General features: G+C 39.4%; 1 protein-coding gene across 1 annotated transcript in view; it reads right to left on the bottom strand.

The window, feature by feature from the left end:
• col16a1 (collagen, type XVI, alpha 1) overlaps positions 1-25,609 on the bottom strand; it is a 56,060-nt gene extending 30,451 nt beyond the window's left edge. The window contains exons 1-7 of the mRNA XM_077506686.1: positions 25,451-25,609; positions 19,701-19,810; positions 11,457-11,525; positions 10,627-10,744; positions 5,564-5,687; positions 2,899-3,180; positions 802-882 (exon numbers count right to left, since the gene is read on the bottom strand). Coding sequence (XP_077362812.1) covers positions 802-882; positions 2,899-3,180; positions 5,564-5,687; positions 10,627-10,744; positions 11,457-11,525; positions 19,701-19,776 — 750 coding nt within the window. The 5' untranslated portion in view covers positions 19,777-19,810; positions 25,451-25,609. The remainder of the gene's footprint in view (positions 1-801; positions 883-2,898; positions 3,181-5,563; positions 5,688-10,626; positions 10,745-11,456; positions 11,526-19,700; positions 19,811-25,450) is intronic.
• Positions 25,610-26,954: the final 1,345 nt, after the last annotated feature.

Raw genomic sequence — 26,954 nt, 5'->3', positions numbered from 1 at the left:
TCATCTGAACATTTTGATAAAGTCATTCGAACACCACTTGCTAAAAGCACAACATTTTTCCCCATATTGTTATGGGCTATTTTCCCACAATTGTGCATACACGAGTCAATAGCAGAAAATGTAATGTTTTTACCATTGAGCCTAAGTTTCACCAATACATTCGAACGACTTTACCAATATGTTGGAGAAACTATATTAATAATGACTTCGCAGTAAGTTCGAATGACATAACCCAGCTGAAAATGCTCACTTCACATTTGTCGTTCCACACTTCGGTACATGATGATGTCACATCTGATTGCGCGTATATGAAGTTTAGTCAGTATTTAGTAGTGTTGTTCCGATACCGTTTTTTGGTCCCCGATACCGATACCGATACCCAGCTTTGCAGTATCGGCCGATACCGATACCTAGAGTTTATTTCCTCAACATGAAAAAGCTGTCCTGCCATTAGTTCAGAGCATTCAAGGGCCAATAGGATATCTTTGGTCGGCATGCAGTGAGCATGTCACATATCAGTGAATGTCGTGCACGAGCAAGACACAAGATGCTGCATCCAAAATCCTATATTAGCTTTGGAATTAATGGTATCGGCATGTTACTTGTGAGTAGTCACCGATACCGATACCACTGTTTTAATGCAGTATCGGCACCTCTGCCGATACCAGTATCGGTATCGGAACAACACTAGTATTTAGGATGAGGAAGTGAAGCAGGTGCCTTACTTGGCTCGTTGGGAAGGGCAACAACGAAAGGTTGGATAATGTTTAACCCGCAAAAATGCAAGGTTACAAATCTTACTCGAGCTCCTGGTATTTCACAGCAGGTCTCCTGGCTGGCTAGGGATGGATCACAATAGAGCACCACCTGCTGAACGTCCATCTGAGAGGGAAACAGAGGGAGGAAGATAAATAATCTAAGCGTAAATGAGGCGGTAAACAAAGTTGAGAGCCAATTAAGCGCTCATTTATATTAAGTGTTGGCAAAACACTTTGTCAGGAGGTTTTTGTGCGCGTGTGTGTATGAATACCCATTTCCTGTGTTAACCAAATACCCTGCATGCTTTCAGACTAATGAAGTTAATTGATCTTTAAACTAATATAAATGCCGGGATTACTGGATCTATTCAACGTTAATAGGCCTGACTCACGGCAGGCTCATTCTCCCAGGTAGTCTGCTTCTTTTTAATCACGACTGAACAAGATTGCCTCATCGAAAAACAGCACCCGGGAGCGTAGGATACGGTCCAGAACACACACTCAAATACTAATATACACACGTGCAAACGCCGAGAAAGATTTTCCGGAACAAAGGGATTTCAGTGCAAACATATTCTCTTATTCCCACTCATCACACAGCCAGTGGAGGGTCTTCAAACAGACTAATATGCTACTTAAAGAGCAAGATGTTATTATTCCAAAGAACTACCAAGCCACTTCATGTTCTGTACGTCCAATTGCAGAGAAGTCTTAGTCGTCTTTATAACAAGATAGACATAAAGATCAAATTAAGAGCAAGGTTGGTAATAGCTCAAGAGATGTTAAAACTGTCAATCTAAAGCAGTGGTGTCCAAACTACGGCCCGCCGTCCATTTTTCAGACATATTTCGACATATGCTAAAAATGGCATTCGACTCAGTTCAAATGAAATAAACAAAAGAAAAATGTTTGGAGATGGTCAAAGTAGGAAGGGAGGGTATCGAAAAACAGGTGCCACTAAAGGTTATTTTAGTTTAAATAAAACTAATGACAAAACTAAAACTAAAATTCAAAAAACAATATTGTTACCGAAATAAAATAAAAATGAAAATGTTTTTTTAATAAACAAAAACTAACTGAAACTACATTTTATGTTAACAAAATTAACTAAAACTAACTATAATTATAACAAACATGTCCTTCGTTTTAGTCTGGTAATTAATTTGATGCATGAGCCTTTCGGGATGATTTTAAATGTGATTTTTAGTAGATTTATTTTTAATATAAACCGTTATAATGACCTTTGAAAATATGTCACACAGAAGTGATGTCATCTAGCAGCAGCCAATAGAAAAGCATCACTCCCATGGATGTTTTTTTTTGCGCACAAGTAATACACTTTTTTTTTTTTTTTACTAATATTAATACTGAAACTAACAAACTAAACTAAAACTAAGCATTTTTAAAGAATTAAACTAATAAAAACGAACAGAACCACCCTGAAAACTAATAAAAACTAACTAAAATGAACAATTCCAAAACTCTAATAACCCTGCATGGGAGGTCTTTGTTTGTTTGTTTGTTTTTTTCTCTTGGCAGGTCAGGCAGGCGGGTGTGGCTGGCATGAATGGACGCACCTGGGCTCAGTTACTTCATCAACCGTCCTCAATAAGAAGCTTGGTCTGCGACCAGGCTGGTGCCAGAGAATTCCATTGCACGTGTTAGTAACACGCAGTTTTCTTAGCGTTGGTGGTTTTTTTTTTGCAATTTGCCTCATGTGACCACGGAGCCTTTTTTTGAGGTCTTTTTGCCCTGGATCTTTGTGTTTTTGTGATAGCTCTTCTTCATGAAGATTCTGCAGCCAGCCCACCTTCTCCCTGCCTCCGGAGTTTTTTTTGTTTTGGGATTTGTGCCTGATTTCAGCGAAATAAACTGTTACCCGTTTTTTACTTCTTGTTGCCTCTGCGTTCCGGGGTCCAACCTCAGACTATCCGTAACACCTACTGCCATATTACAAATAAATTGGTTTATATACTGTAGCATTTTTCTAAATCTGCAAAAGTACGACTAAATTATTTGTACAATTTTTCAGGCTAAACACAATTTCTCTTCATAACATTATGTGGCCCTTGCGTCCTTCTGATTTTCTGGATGTGGCCCTCAAATGAAAAGGTTTGGACACCCCTGATCTCGAATGTACCTGCACAGGCCCAGCATCTGTCGCTCGAACCCCCAGCAGCGTATGTCCATCAGTGGACAATTTGCCACGGGGCTCCAGGGGCTGAGTCTCGACGGGGCTGCAGTCCACCAGGAGGGAGGCAGAATCTCGTTGCACACTGAGGGCCACCTTGTGCCAGCGTAAGTCCAGCAGAGATTCCGCACCCTCGTTTGCAAACACACAGCTCACGAGGTCATCCGTGACGTCTGCCCGTCTGGCTCTCAGCGACAAGGTGCCATCTTGGCCGTTGAGGTCTACAGAGAGCTACGGGATATTGTGGGCGGCAAAACACACAATTATGAATATTCAAAAGTACTTGAGGCTACTAAATCTGACACTGACAGGAATCAGTGTCAACAACGAGCAATATGTACATGCGGCAGCCACTTCGCAGAGGTGTAGAACACACACACACACAGGGATGATTTAAAAAGGAAGACATTAATTACGCACACGAGCGGTGGAGCCAATAAATCATTCCTAATGAGGGGCCCTGGCCTCCATTCATCATGCATATTGAGTATTTAAATCTGGCTTCTAGTGATTATAGGTACTCCGAGGAACCACTGTGCTTCATCATGCAACACACATGCATGAATAACAATGAAGGGGAATACAGTAATACGGAACCCTGTCGAATGGATGAGCATGAGAAAGAAGTTGAGAAAGACATTCGAACAAGGAATAAGGTGGGTTAAGGTGGCTGGAATGAAAGTGAGAATTGTAAAGGAAGGAGGGATTACCACATTTGCGCTCCACTGGTTTTATTTACTGGGATTGGAGATGTAACGATACCGGCAATATCGTGATATTAAAACCACAATATCGTCGTCGTCATGTTCACGATATTTAAATGACACACATCTGTTAAAAAAAGTCGGGTTGATTTACATGTGTGCAGTTGTAGCACCCTCTGGTGGCTAGTTTTTTTAGTGCAGTTTAATTTTCATTAGGGATGTTTTGGCCCTTCTATGTTTAAAATACACTAAGTGTCAGATTAAGGGGAACGTAATTTGCTTGAGAAGTGAGCCAATATGTGGAGGAACTCAATGTGTAGCGAGTAAGTCCCTCAATATTAAGTGTTATTAGAGATTGGAGGTAGTTTATATGTATTTCTGTTATGTATAATTAGTATGAGCTCATTTTTTTTTTTTACAATATTGTGACCTTTTTTAAATATCGCCAACCTCCCCACAATATCGTGATAATTATCGTACCGTGAGGTTCATATCGTGATATCGTATCGTGATATTTGGATATCGTTACATCCCTAATAGGCTCCAGCACCCCCTGCGACCCTTTTTGAGGAATAAGCGGTCAAGACAATGGATGGATGGATGGTTTTATTCATTTTTTTCCTTGCCCTCTTGTGGTTCGATCAGGGGATGCCGTTAATGTTTGTCAATTGTGGGCATGTGAAGCCTTTTGAGAGTAAGGGTTACATAAATAAACTTGACTTGACTTAAAAGTTTTAAAAAAGTGACTGCAGAAGCTCGCTTGTAGTGCCCTATAAGTAAAAAAGCACTTTATGAATGAAGTGCCATTTACCATTTTATAATGTAATAATTTCCTGAAAATGTAATAAAATTGCACTTGATTGAAAAAAAAAAAATGTACTCAAACCCAAGAATGTGAAAATTTAACCAATAACGAAATAAAAACTCTTTGTCAGGAAATTACTACATTATGCCAAAATACAACACTCTGTGTTCGGATAAAATCCTGGTAAGGTTAACTCATTTGCTCCCAATAACGTATAAATACGTTTTTTTAATGTTTTAAGTGTCCCAAAGACGTATTTATACGTTTTTTCTGTTTTTTTTTTCTGTTTTTTTTTTTTATGCTAGAGCATACAGAAGGCTTTGATGCAGCCTCTCAACAGCAAAGAACGGTTGCAGAAATGGTAGTTATTACACAAACGGCCAGCAGGTGGCAGCAGATCAAAGGAGATCAACCAGGGCCATCTAGAAAAAAAGCTCAATTACTTACAATTTTAAATAGATTTGTGAAAACTGATGACACTTAGCTCTCTTCTAATGCTAATTGCTGCAAAACGGAAACAGATAGAAACATACTTTTTTTTCCTGATGAAAGAAGATACTTTAATCTTTCCGTGCTTTTACAGCAATAGAACACAATATTCTGTGGGCCTTGCAAAATCAGTCAAAATCCAGGAAAACAGCCGGGAGCGAACGGGATTGCTTCTGTGAAAATGGCTGGGAGCGAATGAGTCTGTTAACACTCCAGAAGTCCAGTTCAGAGCAGTTTTAATGAAGTGGGCGGAGCTTACTTCGATTAAATCCCTGCAGAGTTGGTTTAACACAAAATAAATCAAATCTGTCAAATATCTCAAACACTGAATCAGACCGTTAGTTGGTTAGTTAGTTAGAGTTTAGTGCGAATTTCATAGCGTTTTCAGGCCTCATTACATTTTCAGGAAATGATTACATGATAGAGTGCTCCATAGCTGTATCAGAACAGAAGTGATGATCATGAAAGGAAAGGATGCTTGGATAAAAGAGAAAATATACATTGCAAGCGGGATAGAGCGACAGGGGAATCCGGAGGTGGGGACGTCGAGGGAAAGAAGAAGAAGGAACGATGTAAGCCAGTGACTACAAAGACGGCGCTCTCAGAAGGGAAAAACCTGAGGGTATCCCTGCTCATCAGATATCTGAAGGAGGTAGGTGGTGTCCCTCAGGGCAGGTTTCTTTAATGTCAAGGTGAAAATCAGAGTGAACTCCTCGGGAAGGCCATCAGGAAACACCTCACTACAACACAGAAAAAGTTCACAACGCTTGATGATGTGCCGCCACAGCATAACCTCAACAAGTGAAATTAAATCCCATGGAGTGAAATTCATTTTCAGTGGAAGATACAGTAATTACTATTCAAGGAAGAAGTCGCTTTTCAACGCACCGTGTGTCATGGCACGACTTTGCAATGTGAGATTGGAAGATTTTGAGCTATTTTGAGCTAAGAGTGCAGTTTTTTTTTTTCACAATGTGAGGCTATTATTTCTGAAAACTTCTACACAAGTTTTGACTGGATATATAATTCAAAATGAAGCTGATTCTCATGGGAATTTATATCCTGAAGACAAAGGTATGAAATATCGTCCAAAGTGAAAGGTCTGCAATTGTCCGGGACTCCATAAACAACCTGAGGGTACAAAATAAGAAATTAAATACATCTGTGACGATAACTGAAGTTCATTCCTCCTACAATGATGATGATTAGATGAACCTGGCACAATCCAAACATTCACCAACCATCAAAAACAATTGCCCGTACCGGCACCTCTTTTCACATTTAGTTCACTTTTATTCTGCAAGCATAGCGCCATTAAAATGCCAAAGCCTCCTTTGAACAGCACCATGTTAAACTCAAATGTCAGTTTTTTTTCTCTTTCTTTAGAGTGCAGACAACTTATCTTGAATGAAGCAGCAAAGAAGGAAGAGTCAGGAGAGGATCAAATGCGCTAAATACATTCGTAACTTAATTCCAAAAAGCAGTTTAGAAATGGCATTAAAAAAATAAATAATAATTACTGTTACCACATGATAAATCAACAAGCAGGTTTTGGGTATGAATTTGTTCTACGGTAAAATACAATGAGTTTCTATTAGGGGTGTGCCAAAAAATCGATTCATAAAAGAATCGAGATTGTCATTTATTAATCGAATCAAACCGATATTAATATCCAAAAATCGATTTTATTTAAATTAGAAATGAAGAAGAAGAACATGCTGTTTTTGTGGAAAAAGGCACTTACAATACAAAATTAATAAATGTTTCAAAAAAAAAAAAAAAAGACACTTTAATGTCTCTATTTGTCATTTTGTCTTGCAAAGCAGACTGGAGTAGATCATGACAATGTTGTGCAAATTGAAGCAGAAATCATTTGTCAGTCAAATCATTTTGAATCGAAAATCGTTTGAATTGAGAATCGATTCTGAATTGAATCGGAGACCCAAAAATCGTAATCGAATCGAATCGTTGAGACAGTCAAAGATTCCCAGCCCTTGTTTCTATACATTTTCACAGATTTGTAAAACCCAAATAAACAAATTTTTGTGTACAAATGTCCTCTGATATGCTTGAAGATAAAATGATAAGGTTTGTGCCTGTGTGAGCTTTTTGATATGCAATGCTTGTTTTGTTATTTCCGTTTATCCCCCCCCACATACACACACACATATTGAGGATACAGCCAGCATTAAAATGCAAAGCACACAATAAGTCCGTAACCCTTTGGCACTAATTTTCATAGCAGATACAGCCCAGCAAGCTGCATCTCTCCGTTTTGGTCAAGGGCATCGAAACACATAAATTCATACAGACAAATATTCACTGCATAAAGGTGTGCTGAGGGATGAAGGGTTCACATACAATCCCGGTGAAAAGTCTGCTCACTGAGATGGCAAATACTTTGAAATATTCCTATATCCTGTCTTTCTTGGTGCGCATACACACTGAATGGCCAAGCTGGCAGCTGGTTTCCGACATCATAAAGTGATTTATGACTGAAGGAAGATCCGATGGAAGTAGAAAGCAAAGGTGAGATGGAGAAAATGGGGGTTTGAAAGAAGGAAGCAAGGATCGAGGAAGAGTTTTATAAAAGTTGTAGAAACTCTCACAACTTGCTCTTCTGAAAAAAAAAAAAAGCAAACAAATCACAGACTTTTGCTATTCAGGCTCTCTCTCAAAAAATGTATTCAACAGTTAGTCCTACTGAGTAGTGCTGTCACTATCAAACATTTTTAGAATCGATTAATCTATCTTTTATTCAATAAATTAATCGACTATTTTAATTTTGCATTATTGTTGTTTATTAACCAGTGTTTATTTCGCACTTCATATTCATATAGTGATTAAATAAAGGGGGGATTGATGTTGTTATCCGGTTTGTTCTGTCATGATTTGGGTTGGGTTTTTGTTATGTTTTTTTTTTTTTTTGTTGATCACTTCAGTTGTTGGTCGGTCTCGTTTTAGTGTGATCATGTTCACCTGTGCGTGTCATCCCACACACCTTGTGTTCAGCCAATCAGTTCCCTCACCCACGTGTGTGTTGTCCAGGTGTCCCTTGTTGTGTAATTAGTTTGTATGTATTTAGTCACCTGTTTTCAGCTCAGTTCTTCTTGGTCCATTGTCAATTCCATGTTTTGCTGTTTTGCCATGTTATTTCGGTTTGCTTCGATTTAGGACTTTTGTTTTCATTGTTTCCTGTCTGCACCTTGTACACCACCTTATTTTTATGTAACCCACCCCCGAAAACCCTGACAAGTTCATTGTTTTCCAAAGTAAAAATAGATGTTTGTAAATGTCTTATTTTGATTAAACAGAAGATAATCAGTCTTCTTTCATCAAAGACTACAGAAATCGGTGAACAATTACTGCTGATATGCTAAAATCAGATGATTTGGACAATTTTATATTTAAAAATGGCTCCAAACGATTACTTGATATTAACATACTTTTTGAATAGTTTGATAGTCAACTACTTGTTGATTAATCAATTAATTCTGACAGCTCTACTACTGAATAACACATTAGCATAATCATCATGCTAGTCAGTTGATCCTGCTTTAGATTTGTTAGGATGTTTAGCCTCGAGGCTTTTTTTTTTTTTTGTTTTCTGTTCTGACTTGTACATTGGACCATTTATTGCAGGACTAATACAGTACATGTGAAATTCTTTGATTGCAATCTGGACTGTGAGCCATGATATCAGAAAATGGCTTTTTTTATTCCCCTCTTTTTGAGGCACTCCAGCGACATAAAAGAAACGGGCCGAAAGCAATCAAATCCTGTTTTGCTGAGCGCTGCCCATTTCACTGGCAACAGACAAAATGAGACCGCCAAAGAAATAAGTAGCTTCATTTGGCTGTCACTTATTTGTGAGTCGATTAGCCTCTAATACAAAGCAAACCATTAGTCTCCAATCACTGTACACGCATCTCAGCCTTTAGTCGGGCTCGTTGCGGATGAATTAAAAAGCTGCTTGAGTGACAGCGTGCCATGTTTTAAATGGTTTCAGCACACTGGGGTGGATTTAGCACATTCGTGCAAAAGCATGCATGGAGTGAAAGCCATGGAACGAACGAGCCTTGGTGTATTTACTTTTTACATGGATTGGAACTTTTAACAGGCACGTTAAGTCACTATAACATCCGTCGATCGTCGTCAATCCAACGACAGAACTGTCTGAGAGCCAGCTGTACGCAATAAATCCTGGAAATTTAACTCTAATTAGAGTGGGACCAAAAGATTCATATTTATACTGGGAAGAGAGTAAAATAAAGAATTGGATAAAAGTCACTCAAGGGTGGAGGAGCAAACTTTCAGACAGCTGATCTATAATGGAATCAGAATCCTGCCAATACTCGAAACCTCGTAACTTGGGTTTGAATCTCCAAAAACATTTTGTATGACTGAAAAAATTGTTTTGAATCTCCAAAAAATTGCTTTGAATCTCCAAAAATATTTTTTGAATGACTGAAAAATCACTGAAAAGTTTTAAAATAAAATAAAATAAAATAAAAAAAGGCCAAGAAAAGAGACATTTTTTAAAGTATGACTTTACAGTGTTTTACCCACAAATTTTCAGAGGTTCAAAATGGTCACCAGCCAAGTTTAAAAAATGGCATTTTGGCATTGTTCTCCCTAGGCATTTATTTTGTTTCCCATTTTTGAAACCTGTAAACTCTGAACGTTCTCAAACCTGAAAAGTGGGTTTGACTCTCCAAAAAGCATATTAAATCATTCAAAAAGACAACCTTTTTTTCCCCTAATTTAATTTTACAGTGTTTCACCCACAAACTTTCAGAGGTTCAAAAAGGCCACAAGCCAAGTTTTAAAAAAGACATTTTGGCAAACAAACTCAGGGGCGAGTGTGGCAGTCATCCAAGCTGAAGGTCGGTAGTTTGTTCCTCAACCCTTGAGTGACTTTTATTGTGTTTTTAATTCTTTATTTTACTCTCTTCCAAATGTAAATATTACTCTAAAACTGGGTCTATTTGCTTCCGCTCTAGTCAAATTTACTCGAGTTGAATTTAATCTACAGAATTTACTGTGTAGCAATATTCCGCTGGCAAGTCAGCATATCACCTTTATTTTCATTATTTATTTAAGCTCGAATGCATAATGCTGTCTAGGGATACAAAAACACAAGAAAGCGAAAACAAATACCACACAAATATTAACTGAGCTGTCTATTTTGCGCACTTTCTGGGTCGATGCTGTGTGGGAGTGGACCCTATCTCAGCAGAGAACAACTCATAGGTCAATCAAAGGGTGATTGTGACTGAGACAGGGGAATTAAGTTGGGGACCACTACCTGCTTTACCCCCCCCCCCCCCCCCCAAAAAAAAACACGCAGCATGTTCTAATCAGAAGTTCAAAGAAAATGACATAATAAAACCGGGTTGTGAACTGAAAAATAATATGTCTGCCCCCGACTCTAGTAAGCCAAAGTGGCTGCTGGGTTCAGATTTACAATGCAGTGGTCCCGGTGAGGGAGAGGAAGTGGTCTATCTGGAAATACAATCAGGCCTGTGGATATAAGCTTTTCCAAGTCTCTGCATTGAAAGAAGGTTCAGATGCTTCCTAGCTGATTGCTAGACTGGGAGCCACCTCCATATTTCTTCACAGTTTTCTTTTCTTGGTGTTTTCTTTCATCAGTATAAGGGTACCAACAAACAAACGTACTCGGTGGGCCGAACGAGGGGAGTCTTGCCCAGGCGGAGGATGGCGGGCCCGCGAGGGTTGCGGATCTTCTTGACGTCTGGATTCTTGAGAAGGGAGAACCGCCTCAGCAAATTAAAGCCTGCGAATGGCAATGGCCTTCGTCAACATCCTCACAAAGAATACAAACTTGAACTCTTTTACTGCCACATGTTATTAAAAAAAACAACCCCCAATGCCAGCGGATTTCGAGCATTTTAACTCATTTTTCGAAGCAAACAGAATATTGTGTTCTTTTGCTACATAAACAACATGGCTACCACATGAAAGATCGCATTCCATTCTTTCATTAGAAAAAAGTATGTTTCTACCTTATTCCGTTCTTTCGTAATCACTATTTGAAAATGTCATTTGAGTGACATTGAGCGAAAATTGAAAAGAAAAAATACATTTTCTCCACAACAGTGACTTTGCTACTAATATTTTTTGTTTAGTGACGCTCCGTCAAATTAGGTTTAATGTTACAAAGGCTTTGATCATTCACGTCAGCCTTGAAAACGTTCTATTTCATCAGATTGTGTCATTTTTCGTTGTAATTCGCAGCTCTAGTTAGGGCCCGAGCAGCTACCGCTGCCATCTGCTGGCCATAGTTAGTGGGTGTTTTTGATTTCACAACTCATTGACCCGGCTGCGCTGCACTTGGACGTTGCACTGACCACTGATATATTCACAAAAAAAAACAACAAAAAAAAGTAGTTGACATCACTTAACGTTTATGGCGGCATACGTCGTGTTTTTACTAAACGTTATTAAACGTTTTTGGCAGTCAAAGAGTTAAAGAGAATTTGATTCACCTGTGATGTTGTCCCCAGCTGAATGTGGAAACTTCCATTCTTCTACTTGCAAAGCTGGACACTGCACATCTGGAGAGACAAATAGTAGGATGAAGGTTAGACAAGGGAGACAGTTTGATGATTCATAAGAGAACATAATGCATCTCAACAGTGCTGTCTTAGTCCACCTGGTTCTAAAGCTATGATGTACAGTACACACAATATCGATCCAGAGAATAGTGGATAAGAGGGGTTGGGGGGGGGGGGGGGTGCAAAATGAAATCCAAAAGAGAGTAAAACACACTGAGCCAGATGAAATGAGGTCAAAGCCGCTCTGAGAGGAACACAGCTCGATCTGACAGGTTGTCTCGCACTGCGCTTGATGGACATGTTCTCACCTTGTCAAGGGAGGGGGGGGTTACAGAAGCAAACTGGTGCCTGTCAATTCAGCCCGACAGACTAAAAAGGGGCTGGGGTGGGAGGTAATGTGAGATATGTGGAAAAACTGGGCTATTAGAGTGAGACATGGATCCTGTGAATCACTGTGATATGCACTTAATTTATCTCATTGGGGCAGATGATCATATGACTGAGCATAGGCACACTTTCATTTTTTGGGGGGGAGAAAAAAACTATTTTGTTAACCACCTTCTCAATTCAAATGAAGATTAAAAATGGAGCCATGGTCCAAACTTGCTGTAGTTACAGCTGCTAACAAATTGGCGCTCAGTGGGGAATTTAACTGAATAAAAGTATCCAAATGTGTTTTTCTTTATGATGCTAAATCAAATGAAAGCCTGAGACCGAGGCTTATTATTAAGGGACTAATAAACACGAGAAGACCGAGTAGAGCCTTAAGAAATAACTTGCTTTATTGGGCCCCGTGAATAAATGCGCACCCATTTGATTTCTTGTTTCTCCAATTTAATGGAGTTGAATGTAATTGAGAGTTTGGGTGAAATAGCAAGTGCGGGCCATGGCTGCTTTCAAGCATGCCACGCCACGCCAGTGGTCTAAACGTTACTCCAGAAATGATAGCGTAATTAAGATTGAGGAATTTAATTTCACAGAAGCCCGCTGGTGAAAGAAAATATAATAAGTCATCACCTATTCATCTTGACACCCTGCAGCAGCATCTGCGCGACTCGGTGCCAAGCCATAAGACGATGATTCAAAACGTAGCGTCTGTATGCTCTGCGTGTTGTGTTGTTGTTGTCGACATGCGCAAATCAAGGTGCAGGGGAACAGATGTCACATAAGGATGGATAGAGAGAGAATCAAAACGCTTCTGCAACGTCAGCGCCGACTGAAATTTCCGCAGCCTTTCAAACACTGTCATCAAAAAAAGAATAACATACATAAACACAAGTCTATATCTTCATTCAGTATCATCTCCTCTCTGGCATTTTGATGTCAAGAAGTTCCCTTTTTTTTTATTCTTTTGTTTTTCATCAGCGGCTCACCCCCCATCGCGGAGTCAAGATGAAAGCCTTGTCGGCTGTGGAGAAATCATGACTAGAGGCGAGCAAGGCAAGCGGAACCACAAAAAGCTGAATAACAGCTGAAGAGACCGCGAGGTGGAGTTGATGATCACAAGAGATAGACTGATGTGTTTTTTTTTTTTTTTCAGGGCTGATACCAAGCCCGATTATTAGTAATCAAGGAGGCCAATAACCGGTATTTAGAGCCAATATTCATTTTCACTGACGGAAAAATATTGGCGTCAAAATTTAAAAAAAAATACAAACTTTTAACTTTTAAGAGATGAGCCTCCACCTTTATTTTCTAAATAAAGCTACGCTTGAAATGTGGTGTGATTGGACAAAGATAATTGATGAGAAATCTAAAATATTCACTCGCAGTAAAAATTCTGGTAATCTGTAATTCATGTTGTTAAATGCTGTCATGCTCACTTTTATTTTGTAGTAATTGTTTCCTCTCCTTTCAAAAAGCTTTACTTCCTGCTCTTGTTTCCTTGTTTGTCTGCCCATTGACCTCGTCATGCTGATTGTCTCCACCTGTGTCCCAATCTTTAATAGTCTGGGTCTGGCGTCCCCTTTGTCAGACAGTTTTGCCCTTCTCTCATGTCCTGAACCAGCATTTGTTATAAATCTGCCTACCAAGAATATATGCTTTTGTTTATTGTGCTTCCTGAGTATGTTTTTACCTCCAGCTTGCAGGAAAAACTTCTGCTGTAGCTTTTGTTCCTAGTTTTTACCAGCTATGCTGAAATTCAGCTGTTTTTCTATCATGACTTTTGTCCAGCTTTACTGAGATTGTGATTCTATTTTTCTACTATAATGATTGCGCTTGTGGCTCCTTTTTTTGCATCCCTGTCTTCTTTGTCACTTAACACCAATCATAATTTTCTGACCGATCACCAATCTCCGAGCTTTCCAAAGCCTTACGTGCCCATCCACCTTCAATGTTCCAAACATTAAACAAAATGTTTTCCATCTATTGCCACAGTTGTGAGCTTCAGGCTTTGAAACCTGGTTTGAGCTTTTTCCTGTTTGTATGGGTATTTTGCCTTCCTTCCATATCCTAATGAGGATGCAATTTTTGTTGACTAAAATTGGATTAAAACTAAAATACAATCAGGTGACTGAGTTATGACTAAGGCTTTAATTAAATTTAGTCAGAAGACTATAACTAAAACTAAATTATTTATGTATTTTTTTTAATTAAAATTTTAATTTGAAATTTTCTTTTTTTTCTTTTTTTTTTCCAAAACACTGGCTCTGCTTGGATTTTGACGTCTATAGTTGTCATTGGCAGTGAATGAGTCAAAGTCCTCAGGCATTACATACCAAGTGTTAATTCTGTAATTGAGTTCCAAGTTTAGACAACGTTAGAAACGACGTTTTATTTTCTCAATGCTTATGATCCTGACAGTTGTACTTAAATTTATCAAAATTGTACAAAATCTGAATTCATTTCTTTATTTTGGTTTTACCTTCTTGAAGTTGCCATTAGACCATATTTGAGAATTGGAGGACATGTGGCATAACTTAAATTTCCATTCAAGCTGCAATCAAAGGAAAGCAGTTGCCTGTTTGCGAGCTTAATAGAGGAAATTAGGAAGGGCACTCTCCTCTGCTAGTATCAACATGCAGCCTTGAAGGGATGGGACAGACTTGACTTGTTTCTTTTTAAAGAGTTGTGGCAACGTCTTGACAAAGCGGGTATTGAAACACTCACAGTCGTGCAACACAACAATGTGTTTGAGGTCTTTTAGGGGAGAGACACAATTGTTATTTCCGATTTTTTACTGAACATGGAACGTCTGCCATTCACAAATGCATGGATGGGTATTATTTTCTGTTTCGATTTTTTTTTTAATAGTTTTTTTTAGAATGTCTATTGCGTTCAACAAACTGAGAATTTAAATGAAACAAGCGTTCTATTCATCTTAACCACGTGGACAACAATATCGAAAAATTCAAATCTGACACATTTTATGTCTGGGTTTGTGTGACATTTAACAACTGTAAAGGTGTAGGAGTGGCCTTATCTTCTCTTCTCAGGGGTCACTGAAACCCACTTGGTTCTGTGAGCTTCTCTCAGATAATACACTTGGTAAGTAAGTGTTCATTAGGGAGAGGAGGTCAGAAGTGTGCTCGCACAGTGTTTTTTTTTTTAATGGGGGGGGGGGGGGGGGGGCGTGCTGAGTTATTGAATGAGCTTTACAGTGTGGCATTCACAGATAATTGGACTGGGCTGCTGATCAGCAAAAAGTCTTTCTCTCTAAGAGCCTTCCAGTACCCGGGGCCATTAAAGTCATCCAACACATGGGGCGAAGGAAAAAGAGGTGTTTGATGCGTTGATTTATCGTTGATTTAATACAACAGCCTACATTAGACGAAAAAGACAGAGAAAATGGAGGATGAACTAGGATGGGAATCTATCGTGTGGAGTTTCTCACACTTGTGCTTCTAGGCAAATGAGAACGAGTGAACATTCCTGGTTGTTTTCCAGAGACAAAATTGCCTTACAGAGGTAAAGACATAAAACAGCCCTTTTGGAGGGGTGAGCGTCCTTGTTTTGGGCCCCTGGCCTAATTTTATTATGCGGTTATTAGGATATGCAAAACATTAGCCTTGAGAGCTCTGTAAACATGTTAGTTGATATGTGGGACTTCTCGTCTGCATTTCTATCAAGATTTAGAGATGGTATGGAGGTTGGAAATGGGAAAATTGGAAAATTGTAGTTTGACTATAGAGTTATCCGGGTTACGGCACCAATTGAAAAAGTTTTGGGAACCCCTAACCTGGTCATTTGTTGTGATATTATACAAACAGAAGACCACATATTCTCAAGTTGAACTATTTATTGGATGCCAGAAAGATCAAGTGCACAGCTGGAGATCCTTTTTCTCTTTGTTTTGCGGGAGAAGGTCTAATTTTTCCAAAATGGTTTCTACTCTCAACCTATGACCCAATGATCATATCTGCTTTCAACTAGATATGTGTGCCAGAGTGCACATAGGTAGGAAGATTCCGAGCCAGGACAGGTCACAGCAACACAACGGCCTCGCTCAAGACACCTGTCTAATTATAAAGAGGCCGAATTGAACAATTCACACCATGCAACTTGCTCTTAACACATTCACTGCCAGCCCAGCAAAAATGCCTCATTTGACGTCTTTTGCCGTCAGTGGCAGTGAATGAGTTAAATACGCGTCGAGACAGTGATTTTTGGGACATATTGCTAGTTTGCACAGCTAAAGGCATATTTCAAAATTGATTATGTGTATGCTTGAGGTGGACGACTACAGTACTTGACAAACAAAAGATGATTATAGTCATACAGTATTTACTATTTCTGTGAAGTCGACTGAGCATCAGATCAGTACCTCTGTGTGAACTTGTGGTGTCACGAAAGCTCAACGCAATCCGATCAGAACGGAGGAGAAATGTGTGAAAGGGAAGCATTTGGCTGAAAAATCCATTACTGGTGGGATCAACAATACTCAAATGGTCAGGAATCGTAATCATCTCACCAGGTCAAGATCACGCTTGCAATCAAGAAGTGTCTTCATGACTAAAATAAACACGATTTACCACAGAGTTCAAAGTACTGGTCAGTGGTCACACTCAAGAATGGAAAGTCTGGATTAGATTTGGCGTAATGTCCTTCAAAGCTATTGTATTCTTTGGACAACTAAAACCATGATTACCTGGCATCGAAAAGAGGTAGAGAAGATTATGGAGAAGATCATTCAAAGTATTGTTTTCACGTCCGACTTGAGGTATGTACGACTGCCAGTGGATAACTGTATCACCATTGTCTATTGATGAAGTATATATGCTGGTGGAAGTACAAGAATGAATAGTGAAAGTGTCCAGAGCTCACATTCAGCCAAATGCTGAAAAGCTGATAACAAGACTGATAATGATCCGAGAAATGCCGCCAAAGCAAACCGTCACCCCCTCATGCACGGAAATTAAACATTCTTCAAATATCCTGATTCCAAATAAGCAGCTTTTCACATTTCACAATGCACAAAGTCACAGTATGGAGCAGCTATTGGAAAAAAAAATGACAGTAAAAGCACCTCAGGGGTTGTAAATGCAGCATTTTATGAAGATCATGACTAAGACTTTAGTTTTATATCTGTGTTGGTAATTCAATGTTTGGCACACACAGCAGCAGAAAACAATGCATTGTAGGTTAGGTACTGACAAAAGGGATAATTCCAACATAAATCATAACTTTGGACTGCAGAGAGTCTGTGGTGCACAAAAAAAACATATCACCTTAGCAAAGCAATTTGATTTGCCCGAGAGGACCAGTCTCTTAGGTTGATACGCCGCAGTTCTGCAGCACGATTCCTCAACACCGGTTTTAATTAAACCTGCTCCCCAGATGTAATGTCAGCAAATTACCAGTAAATTGAGATTTGGATGAGTCAGAGGAACAGTTGGGACGATGTTTTTGTGTAGCGTGCTGTAGCACTTGAGACATTACTTTCTCACAAACCGCTGCGGCAAAACACTCAAGGGACATGCAAGCTGGCACAGTCTTGTCTGACTAGCCAATGATGAGGGTCTCCTCAAAACTTCTTATGGAGCTACGAGAGACTGACATTGCATCCGAGTGATATCACGAGTTTGTCGCAGAGAGTACAAAGAGGAAGTGAGACTGTTTAGAAACTAAATAAATACATTGAGGAATATAAAGTGATTATGTTAACAGCTTTCCCTTTGCCTGCATACGATGCACTCGCAAACAGAAAACCTGGGACAGTCTCAGATCGGAGCCTTATTCTCACATTCACATTTGCGTACCGGAACTTGATCTACTTCCTGCTTCCGTGTTTAACTCATTTACTCCCAAAAACGTATAAATATGTTCTATTTTAAATATTACCATGCCCCCAAAGATGTATTTATACGTTTTGGCTTTGATGCAGCCTCTGAACTGAAGAGAATGCTTGAAGCAATGGTAGTTATTACAAAAACGGCCAGTAGATGGCAGCAGAGTATAAGAGATCAAAAAGCTCTTTTCCCCGTAGTTTTAAACAAATTTGTAAATAATGATGAAACATAACCATATTTTAATGCTAATTGATGCAAAATGGAAAAATATAAAAATATACTTTTTTTTTTACTTGATGAAAGAAGAGGCTCTAATCTTTCTTTTGGTAGATTCCATGTTTTTATAGTAATAGGACACAATATTCTATGGGTCTTACAAAATCAGTCAAAATCCAGTAAAATAGTGAAAATGTCCTGGGAGTGAATGAGTTAAGTATCATGGGAAATTTAGTCAGACCAAACTTGAGCTGAGTGTTTACGGCAGCACGTTATCAATATTACAATGTGGAACAGCAAGGTCTGGGACCTATCAAAAAAAAAAAATGGTTGGATAATGGTGATTGCATTGAATTGTTGACTGTTGTTGAATCGTCAACCTAGATAGCTTTTAGCATTAGCTAAAGTAAAAACACAACCGCCGGTCACCAGAATGACGATCATTCCTACTGAGAATTTATTTTATAATTCATTTTCAGCAAAAAATGAATTGTCCAGGTTTTTAATTTTGAAAATGTACATCCTATCACAGACTCCATTCATTGTATGAAAAAATGTCAGTCAATCAAGCACACTGCGGGAATGACTGAGGGTTACTGCGGAGAGTGGCGACCGCGTATTTCAGCCACAGACTGACCACCCTGCCACTAAGAGCCAGCAGCTGAAATAAAGTAAGCCATAATTACGCTCTATATAACAGGAAGCACTGAGCCGCATCGGCTCAGGGATCGTAAAGATCAACCAGTAGTTCAAGCGATACTTTTGTTAAAATGTCGTGAGTTTGTCTTTTAATGAAGTTAGCAGAGAAACAATCAGTAGGGACAGTCAATATATTGTATTACTGTTTTTGTTCCATGTGCTGCTACAGGAGAATCTTGTTTGAGGGGGCTTGTATCTGATTTCAGTATGACGATGTGTAGATATTTTTGGCAATAATTTGTTTGGAAATCTAAATTTAAATGGGCTACAAATTCCGGTCCTGAAGACAGGTCATGTCGGACTCCATCAGGGCTGGACTGGCCATCTGGCATACAGGGCAGATGCCCGGTGGGCTGGCCTCTTCGGCGCTGATGCAGTGCTTTTTAACTCATTCACTGCCATTGACAGAAAAAGACGTCAAATGGTGCATTTTTTGCTGGTCTGGCAATGAATGTGTTAACAAATAACTTTAAAAAAAAAAATCAAAGTGGCCCTTGCAGCTTTCTATTTTTCCTGTATGTGGCCCTCAGAGGAAAAAGTTTGGACACCCCTGCTGTACATTATATCAACAATTTATAATTGCTTCATTGATTTTTACCATGTTTAACTCATTCACTGCCATTGACGGAAAAAGACGTCAAATGATGCATTTTTTTTCTGGTCTGGCAATGAATGTGTTAATTATTATTTTCCTACATTTTAACCCCAAGAGACTATTCAAGACAGAGGTAATGGTGAATGGACTGCTTTTTTATATAGCGCTTTTGTTTTCACCATATGACCAAAGCGCTTTGCCATTGAAGCCTCGCATTCACCCATTCACACAGCAGTGGTCGGCTTCTGCCATACAGGATGCTGTCAGGTCCACTGGGAGCAAATCAGGGTTGATGACCAGGGGTGAGGATCAACCCCACAAACTCACGGATGGGAAACGACCGCTCTACCCCTGAGCCATGCCGCCCCAAGGTGTCTGGCGAGAGAATTACGAACACAGTCCCACATTATTCTTTAAAAATAATAGGAGGCTCACCTTGTTCCGATGGAAGCGTTTCACATGATCTGAGGCTGATGGTCAGCAGTGTCAGGCAGGAGCAAAGAAGCCACATGGTTTCACACAGCTCGCCTCACCTCAGCCACCACCTGATGGATGAACGGACACAAAACCGTCAAACTCCTCCCAGTATTCCGCCTCCGCACCCTTCTGCATGTTTACAGCTGCAAAATTACGCTCCAGTCTGTCAGTCTCGAATAGATGTTGATGTTTATTTATGAGCCAGTCAGAGTCAATGTGTTAATGATGTACTATGATGCAGGCTTTGTTAGTGGCATATGAATTAGCCGCAATGTCGCTCATTAAGGAGTGTAAGTCTATCAGGTCTGATCATCATCATTATCCCATCCACCTGGTTGGCTTTTCAGTGGGCTTGCGCGCCGTAAAAACACACATGACATAAGCGTGCATCTGTAGAGCTACAACATGTTTGTGGACGAAATTGCGTACAAAAAAAAAAAATCATTTAAAAAAAATGGTTCTGGGTGCCAGAAAAAAAAAACAAATCCACATAATTAACGTGTATGTAATATAACAGATTTATGACAAAAAATAACGTGATTAATCTTTCAAAACATGGCCAATAAATGTTAAAAAAATAGATATTGGTTTAAAATAGCAACTGTTTTATTGTAGGGCAGGGGTGTCCAAACTACGGCCCAGGGGCCATTTGCGGCCCGCCATACATTTTTTGACGGCCAATACTAAAAATAATTTTTCAATGCTGTTTAAAAAAAAAATAAAAAATTAAAAAAAGAGGGTGGATTAAACATTTCTAGCTATACAAAGACACAAATTTGCAGCTAATAATTCTGTTTCAGAAATAAAAATAATTTCATCCACTTGTTGCTTAGTGTCAAGGTCCAATTTGTGAAAACATCACATTAGATTAATGGTTCTTAAATGTGGTCAGTTGACGACCGATTGTTCTTGTTGTGGTTCAGAATGTCAAGTTGGGATCAGCTGCTGCTCAGTGGAGAGGCGTATCTATTATAGTGGCACACAGGGGTCACTATTTGCCTTGTGACTTTTAGCAGTTTTCAACAAGTATCTGTATATTATATCAACAATTTATAATTGCTTCATTGATTTTTACCATGTTTAACTCATTCACTGCCATTGACGGAAAAAGACGTCAAATTTTTTGCTGGTATGGCAATGAATGTGTTAATAAATAACTTTAAAAAAAAAAATCAAAGTGGCCGTTGCAGCTTTCTATTTTTCTGTATGTGGCCCTCTGAGGAAAGAGTTTGGACACCCCTGCTATAGGATGATTCATTTATATAGCATCTTTCCACCTTACAAGGCTCTCAAACCACTTCACATGTTGACAAGTCATTCACCTTCTGATGGAGTTTCGTATTTTGCTGATACTTCAAGATCTTCCTCAAGGGGATCGAACCCACAAGCTCAGGGATACCAGGCGACCACTATCCCATTGATTCACCCTGCCACCGTTGTTTATAATTTTAGATCTCATAAAATGTATACTTGGTAATGCTGACACCAGCAGACGTGGCATCTTTAAGTCCAATTCTTTGCTTTGTATATTATTCATTATTCAACCTGTCAAGATTTCCCCTTTACCTATATTTCATTAGATGTGCTTTCAAAAAAATATTACAATGAATGCAAATTTTAGTTATTTTCACTGTATTTTGACAAACAAAAAACAAGAAACAAACTGTATTTTAATTGAGTTTGTTTTTTGTAAAATAGAAATATGTAAAATGAGTTTATTTTTGTAAATTAAATATTTTTTAAATGCAGAAAAAACCTTAAAATAAAAAGTAAAGTTCTGTTATATTACAGGGTTTTTTTTTCAGCGTGCATGTTTGTGGACGAAATTTCATATCATAAAATGAGCACATTTATTTGCACTGGTTGTTCCAGTCTCATTGTAGTCAAATCACACACACAAAAAAAAGAACACATCTGGAAGAGGCATGAAATTGTTACACCAGATGCTTGCTTGCGACCAAACAAACAGCCCATATCCGCTCATGCTATTTTCTACAAAACCACTCATATTCATCACCCACAGTTCCCTTACCTTTTCTTTCAGATAAACATATGACAACACACTCCCATAAACACCCCATCCGTCCATGCTGACTCACATTAACACATCACCGACTGACCCACATTTGCCCTCAGCATGTGCGAGAGGCTCATAGCGGTGCAGTGTTTACAAGTCCAGCCGAGCCCTCCAGGCAGGTGAGTGAGCAAATTGCCTCCCGTCGACACACCTGTCCTGTCTTCCAGGAGCTATGACCTCCACCTCTGTGCCTCCCCCGAGGGTACAACGTGAATACCATTTAGCATGACCTGCCCGCCTACTGCAATGCGGCTGTGTGCTGCTGACAATGCGGTGCAGCGCAAGTGTAGAATTGGACCAGTCTAACGGTCATACAAATGTGTTTTGCGTAGTAAGCTTGATCGAGATTAGAATCAATACAATAATGTTTTATGTGGAACCAATCAGTCTGTTTGCTGCTATAAAAGTAAACACGAAGAGGAACAAATGCCCAACTTCAAATTCAAAATTATCAGACGTGGGGCGGGGGGGCTCGAGTCATTCGACTCGTTGCTGGTTTTATGACTTGCGACATACTTGGCAAAAACTTCTGAAAGACTCGAGTAGACTTTGATTGAGCCTTTATGAGACTCAACTTGACTTTGTGTACATATTTGTTTTTTTAAATATAGTGTCCCTTTTTTGTTTTTGAAAAAAAACATATTTTTGTGTGAGCTGGGGCCGCCTTGTTAAGCAAGTGTCACGGAGGACGCTCCAAAGATAAATGCATTCCGATTCAAGTATAATGTGAGAACTTGAGAAGACAATAAAGTGATAGACTTGACATTATGGAAGTTATCTTGAAATGCTACTGCAAAAAAAAAAAGTGCTTGTGGTTTTAGCTTTGAAATATGCACATTTTTTTGACACCACATTCGATGTAATTCTACTTTTTGTGCTCATTTTGAGAGCTATAAATGTACTTTTTTTTGTGTTATGACTGAAATACATTTAGCACTCCAATTCTTGACTTGTGACTTTCTTAAATTACGTAATTTGCTTGAAATTTTGTGGCGACTGTATTTCACATGCTTGAGACTTGCACATATGTACTTACTCCCATCTCTGAATATTGCTACCCTCAACAATATCTTCAATACTGACTAAGTCGATGGTGATGTCACCAGCTTGTCGTGGCCCACATTCTGAATTACGTGTTCAGTTTTGACTGATGCTAACTCAAGTTTATTTTATTGCTTAATACGTTATAAAGGGCGGCTTTGCATTTTTTAAAGCCTAATGAAATGTTTGGTCGCTGTGCTTTATTTCCACAGTGATCCTAAGGCGCAATCCATCCTTGTGCAAAACAATTTTATTGTAAAATAACAGTGAGGGAAACACAAAAATGCATTCCCGCCTGCGGCTGGATGGGCATAAGGTTAATCAAAGCCTCAGATGGGCTGTTTGAGCACTCGAAACCTGCAGCCATATAGGCAGCCAGATACCACATAATCATAATAATAAGTTCACAGAATACATAATGCATCATGTTCCAGAGAATTGAGACGGATGCACACGAAACTGCTCATTGCTGTAATTTTTTTTGTAAGCTTCGTGATATGTGTTGCAAATGACATCTATTTCTCTTTGACTGCCACAGCTTCGGGGCCACAAATCTGGCCAGAGGAGATAAAGTTTGGGCCACTGGACTTGGCTGCCAAGCTGTCCCTCAGCACATTATGAAAGCAACCAAATGTTTAGGTCACTGCAGGAGAAGTCAATACAGTGAGAGTAAAAAAAAAAAATGTCTATTTTGAGGCAAAGTCAAAAGGAGCTCAACGACCAATAATCAATCAATCAACTTCAATCAACTTTATTTATATAGCACCTTTCATACATTTAAAATGCAACTCAAAGTGCTGGACATCCATAATACAATAAAATAAAAGAAAGAAAAAGCCCCCCCATCCCCATGATCGTACCCACAGACACACCCAAAACCCAACAAACACATGAAAACCACAACATGGCGGGGCACAGAAGCACCCTGTAAGGAAAGGCACCCAGGAGGAGTTCATCCACAGTGAGATGGATGAAGAAGAATGAATAATGAATAATAAACCTGACACCTGCTATTGACATATTTCTTTAGACCCAAGACCAACAGCCCACTTCCAGTTCTCTAATAATATCCACTACCACTGTGTTTTGTCAATTTTAGACGCAGAATTAAATATTTTTCCTGATTTATAACAGGAGTCAACACACTGGGGCTGGGGGGGGAACATAGGCTACAATAGTAAATCTCAAGGAACTGGTATCCAGCAGTTTGGACACGTATTCAAGGGTTCAGCAATAGGTAATAGTTGAACAGGTCCACGTGTTTTGCAGCTGTTTCTCGACTTCAGATGGATCGCAGTTCTTTGCACGGTCTCGCAGAAGGATCTGACTTTATGGGCTGTTTCTTGAGAAGACATCTTTTTAAGTACTCGTTTGAGGGTCTCACAAAAAAAAAATGCCAGGCTTAATGCTAACAGACCTTGACCAGACTCACCACATGTTGCACACTTCCAATTCCAATGCACTGGAGGTGGAATAAACTAATGCGAAGATACCTCCAAGCTATGATAGATCCTCTACATAAGCAATAAGTTGGAGCAATAGAAACTTACAAACTAGCTGAGGCAATATCCCAAAGTGTGCTATGCCGAGGCAAGTTTTCACGAGTCTTACATTTTGGGCAGTGTCCAAGAGCTTGAATATTCAGTAATGAGAAACAGTTGCAGAGGAAGGGGGGGGGGAAGGCAGGACAGTTAATCGCAGGCAATCCTCAGCGGGAGTCTACTCTAGACCGTCTCAAGTTACCAAAGACATGGACACTTTACAATTTGAGAGAGAAAAAACAACAAAACTCTCATGACATAAGCTGGTTGGCCCACAGCCCCATAATATGCATGGTTAGGTCAGCCTCATCAAGTGTTTCTGCACTGATTTCTGATGATATATTCAGTTCACTATTGACCCGAATAAATAAAACAGTCAATATACAGAAGCTACTGAACCGATTTCCACATTTGCACATGGCCAACAGCGAGTCACATGACTTCAATGTACTACTTCATGTGTCATGTTGAGTTAACAATCTCTGATGATACTGAATTATATAGGAACTTTTTTTCATATTTAGGGATAATTTAGCAGTAGAAACTGCAAATGCTGAAAATTCAACACCTGGGGCAAGTTCAAGGCAGGGCGGCAGCAAATGAAAAAAAAAACAGATGTGACGATACTCTTTGTTCATTGGAATGCGTCACACAGCCTCGTACTACTACACCACAGCGTGAGTGTGAATGTCTCTCTTTCTTTTCTTTTTTTTTCCATGCCTCCATGGCCTGGTTGCAAACCTTAGTCAGCAACAGCCACATGCGTCTTGGCTACATCAAATTTGTCTTTCAGGAGAGAGAAATAGAAAAGCATACACCCACATCACTTCACCCAGCAGTTCTACAAAATACACGGTCAGAAAGACTTCATTTAATACTGTATATGCACCTCTAAATTTACAATGAGTGTATTTATTCCATATTAGTTGCATAGTTAGAGCTGGATGACTGAGTTGAAAACTTACTGCAGACAACAACAGTTGTTCCCCAACAACTCCATTGTTGCTCCGTTCAAGTGTCATGCAGTTAACAGGGTATTAAATACATACCTTGAAGTTTTGATTAAATCCACCAACTTGTAATTACATGAATCTGTGAGTATTTGCATAAATCCAAAGTAATCCAGTGTTTTGGGTTCCTTTTGCTGACTTATTATCTTGAGGCGTCTTGCACAGAGAAAAGGAAGAGAGGAAAAGTCACGGCGAGAGTGGGTGTCCAAACTTTTCCCCTCCCCTCTCTTACCGCTGCTAATTCCCAAGTCTCTGCCTCTCTTTTTTTTTCCCCTCTGTGTCTCTAAATCTTCCCCTGCGAGGCTCTGGTTCTTTTTCTTCAAAGTTTGTCAGGAGGGAGATCCCTCGATGACGTCATTGTGTCCGTGCAACCCTAATCTTTTGAGCATCTTTCCTGCAGGCCTGTGCCCTGTCTTTACCTCTCTCCCTCCCTCACACTATTTCAGTGGTTCTTAAACGTTTTGGAGGTACTGAACCCAACCAGTTTCCTATGTGTAGTCACCTTTTTTTTTTTTTTTGTAATTCCATACATACAATGAACAGGGAGAGTAGTCTTTTCATCAAATCTGTCTCTCTTCAACTTGATTTCAGAAAGTATTGTGTAAGTGCAAGTTAGAACGCTGACTCCCATCACTCAACTCTATATTTAAAGAGAACTTTAAAACAACCTTAGCTGTTTTCTTACAATGGAACCCATGGGCAAGCAGCTAGAATGAAAACAGCAGAGGCTCCAGAACTGAGCCCTGTGGAACACCATACGTTCCCGTTATACATGTGAATTCATATTGCACATGTTCGTCCGACCACTTTCGTTTTTTGCTCGACATAGTATGAAGAGATTACGATACTAAAGATATTTAAAGAGATTACGATGCTAAAGATATTTAAAGAGAACTTTAAAACAACCTTAGCTGTTTTCTTACAATGGAACCCAGCGGCAAGCAGCGAGAATGAAAACAGCAGAGGCCCCAGAACTGAGCCCTGTGGAACACCAAACGTTCCGTTATACATGTGAATTCATATTGCACGTGTTCGTCCGACCACTTTCGTTTTTTGCTTGACATAGTATGAAGAGATTACGATGCTAAAGATATTTAAAGAGAACTTTGAAACAACCTTAGCTGTTTTCTTACAATGGAACCCAGCGGCAAGCAGCGAGAATGAAAACAGCAGAGGCCCCAGAACTGAGCCCTGTGGAACACCAAACGTTCCGTTATACATGTGAATTCATATTGGGCATGTTAGTCCGACCACTTTCGTTTTTTGCTCGACATAGTATGAAGGGATTACGATACTAAAGAAATCACACGACGTACCATTACAACAGACACAAATAAACTACTGAGCAAACCGAATTCCCTTCAGCACAGACAGGCCAAGCGGGGCGTATCATCACGAGTGATTTCTGTCAGGTGTGTAACTTGACCTCTGCTTAACCCCTGGGGTTCTCTCAAACTCAGGTTTATTAGAACCACTGCACTGTTTGATTCACCTTATGCTAAATAAGGAATTCTGGCTTGGGTTCCAACAATAAATGATTATG

The sequence above is a fragment of the Festucalex cinctus genome, chromosome 19, assembly GCF_051991245.1.
Source record: "Festucalex cinctus isolate MCC-2025b chromosome 19, RoL_Fcin_1.0, whole genome shotgun sequence".
Taxonomy (NCBI): domain Eukaryota; kingdom Metazoa; phylum Chordata; class Actinopteri; order Syngnathiformes; family Syngnathidae; genus Festucalex; species Festucalex cinctus.
The sequence above is the reverse complement of the archived record's forward strand: the minus strand, read 5'-3'. Positions and strand labels throughout refer to the sequence as shown.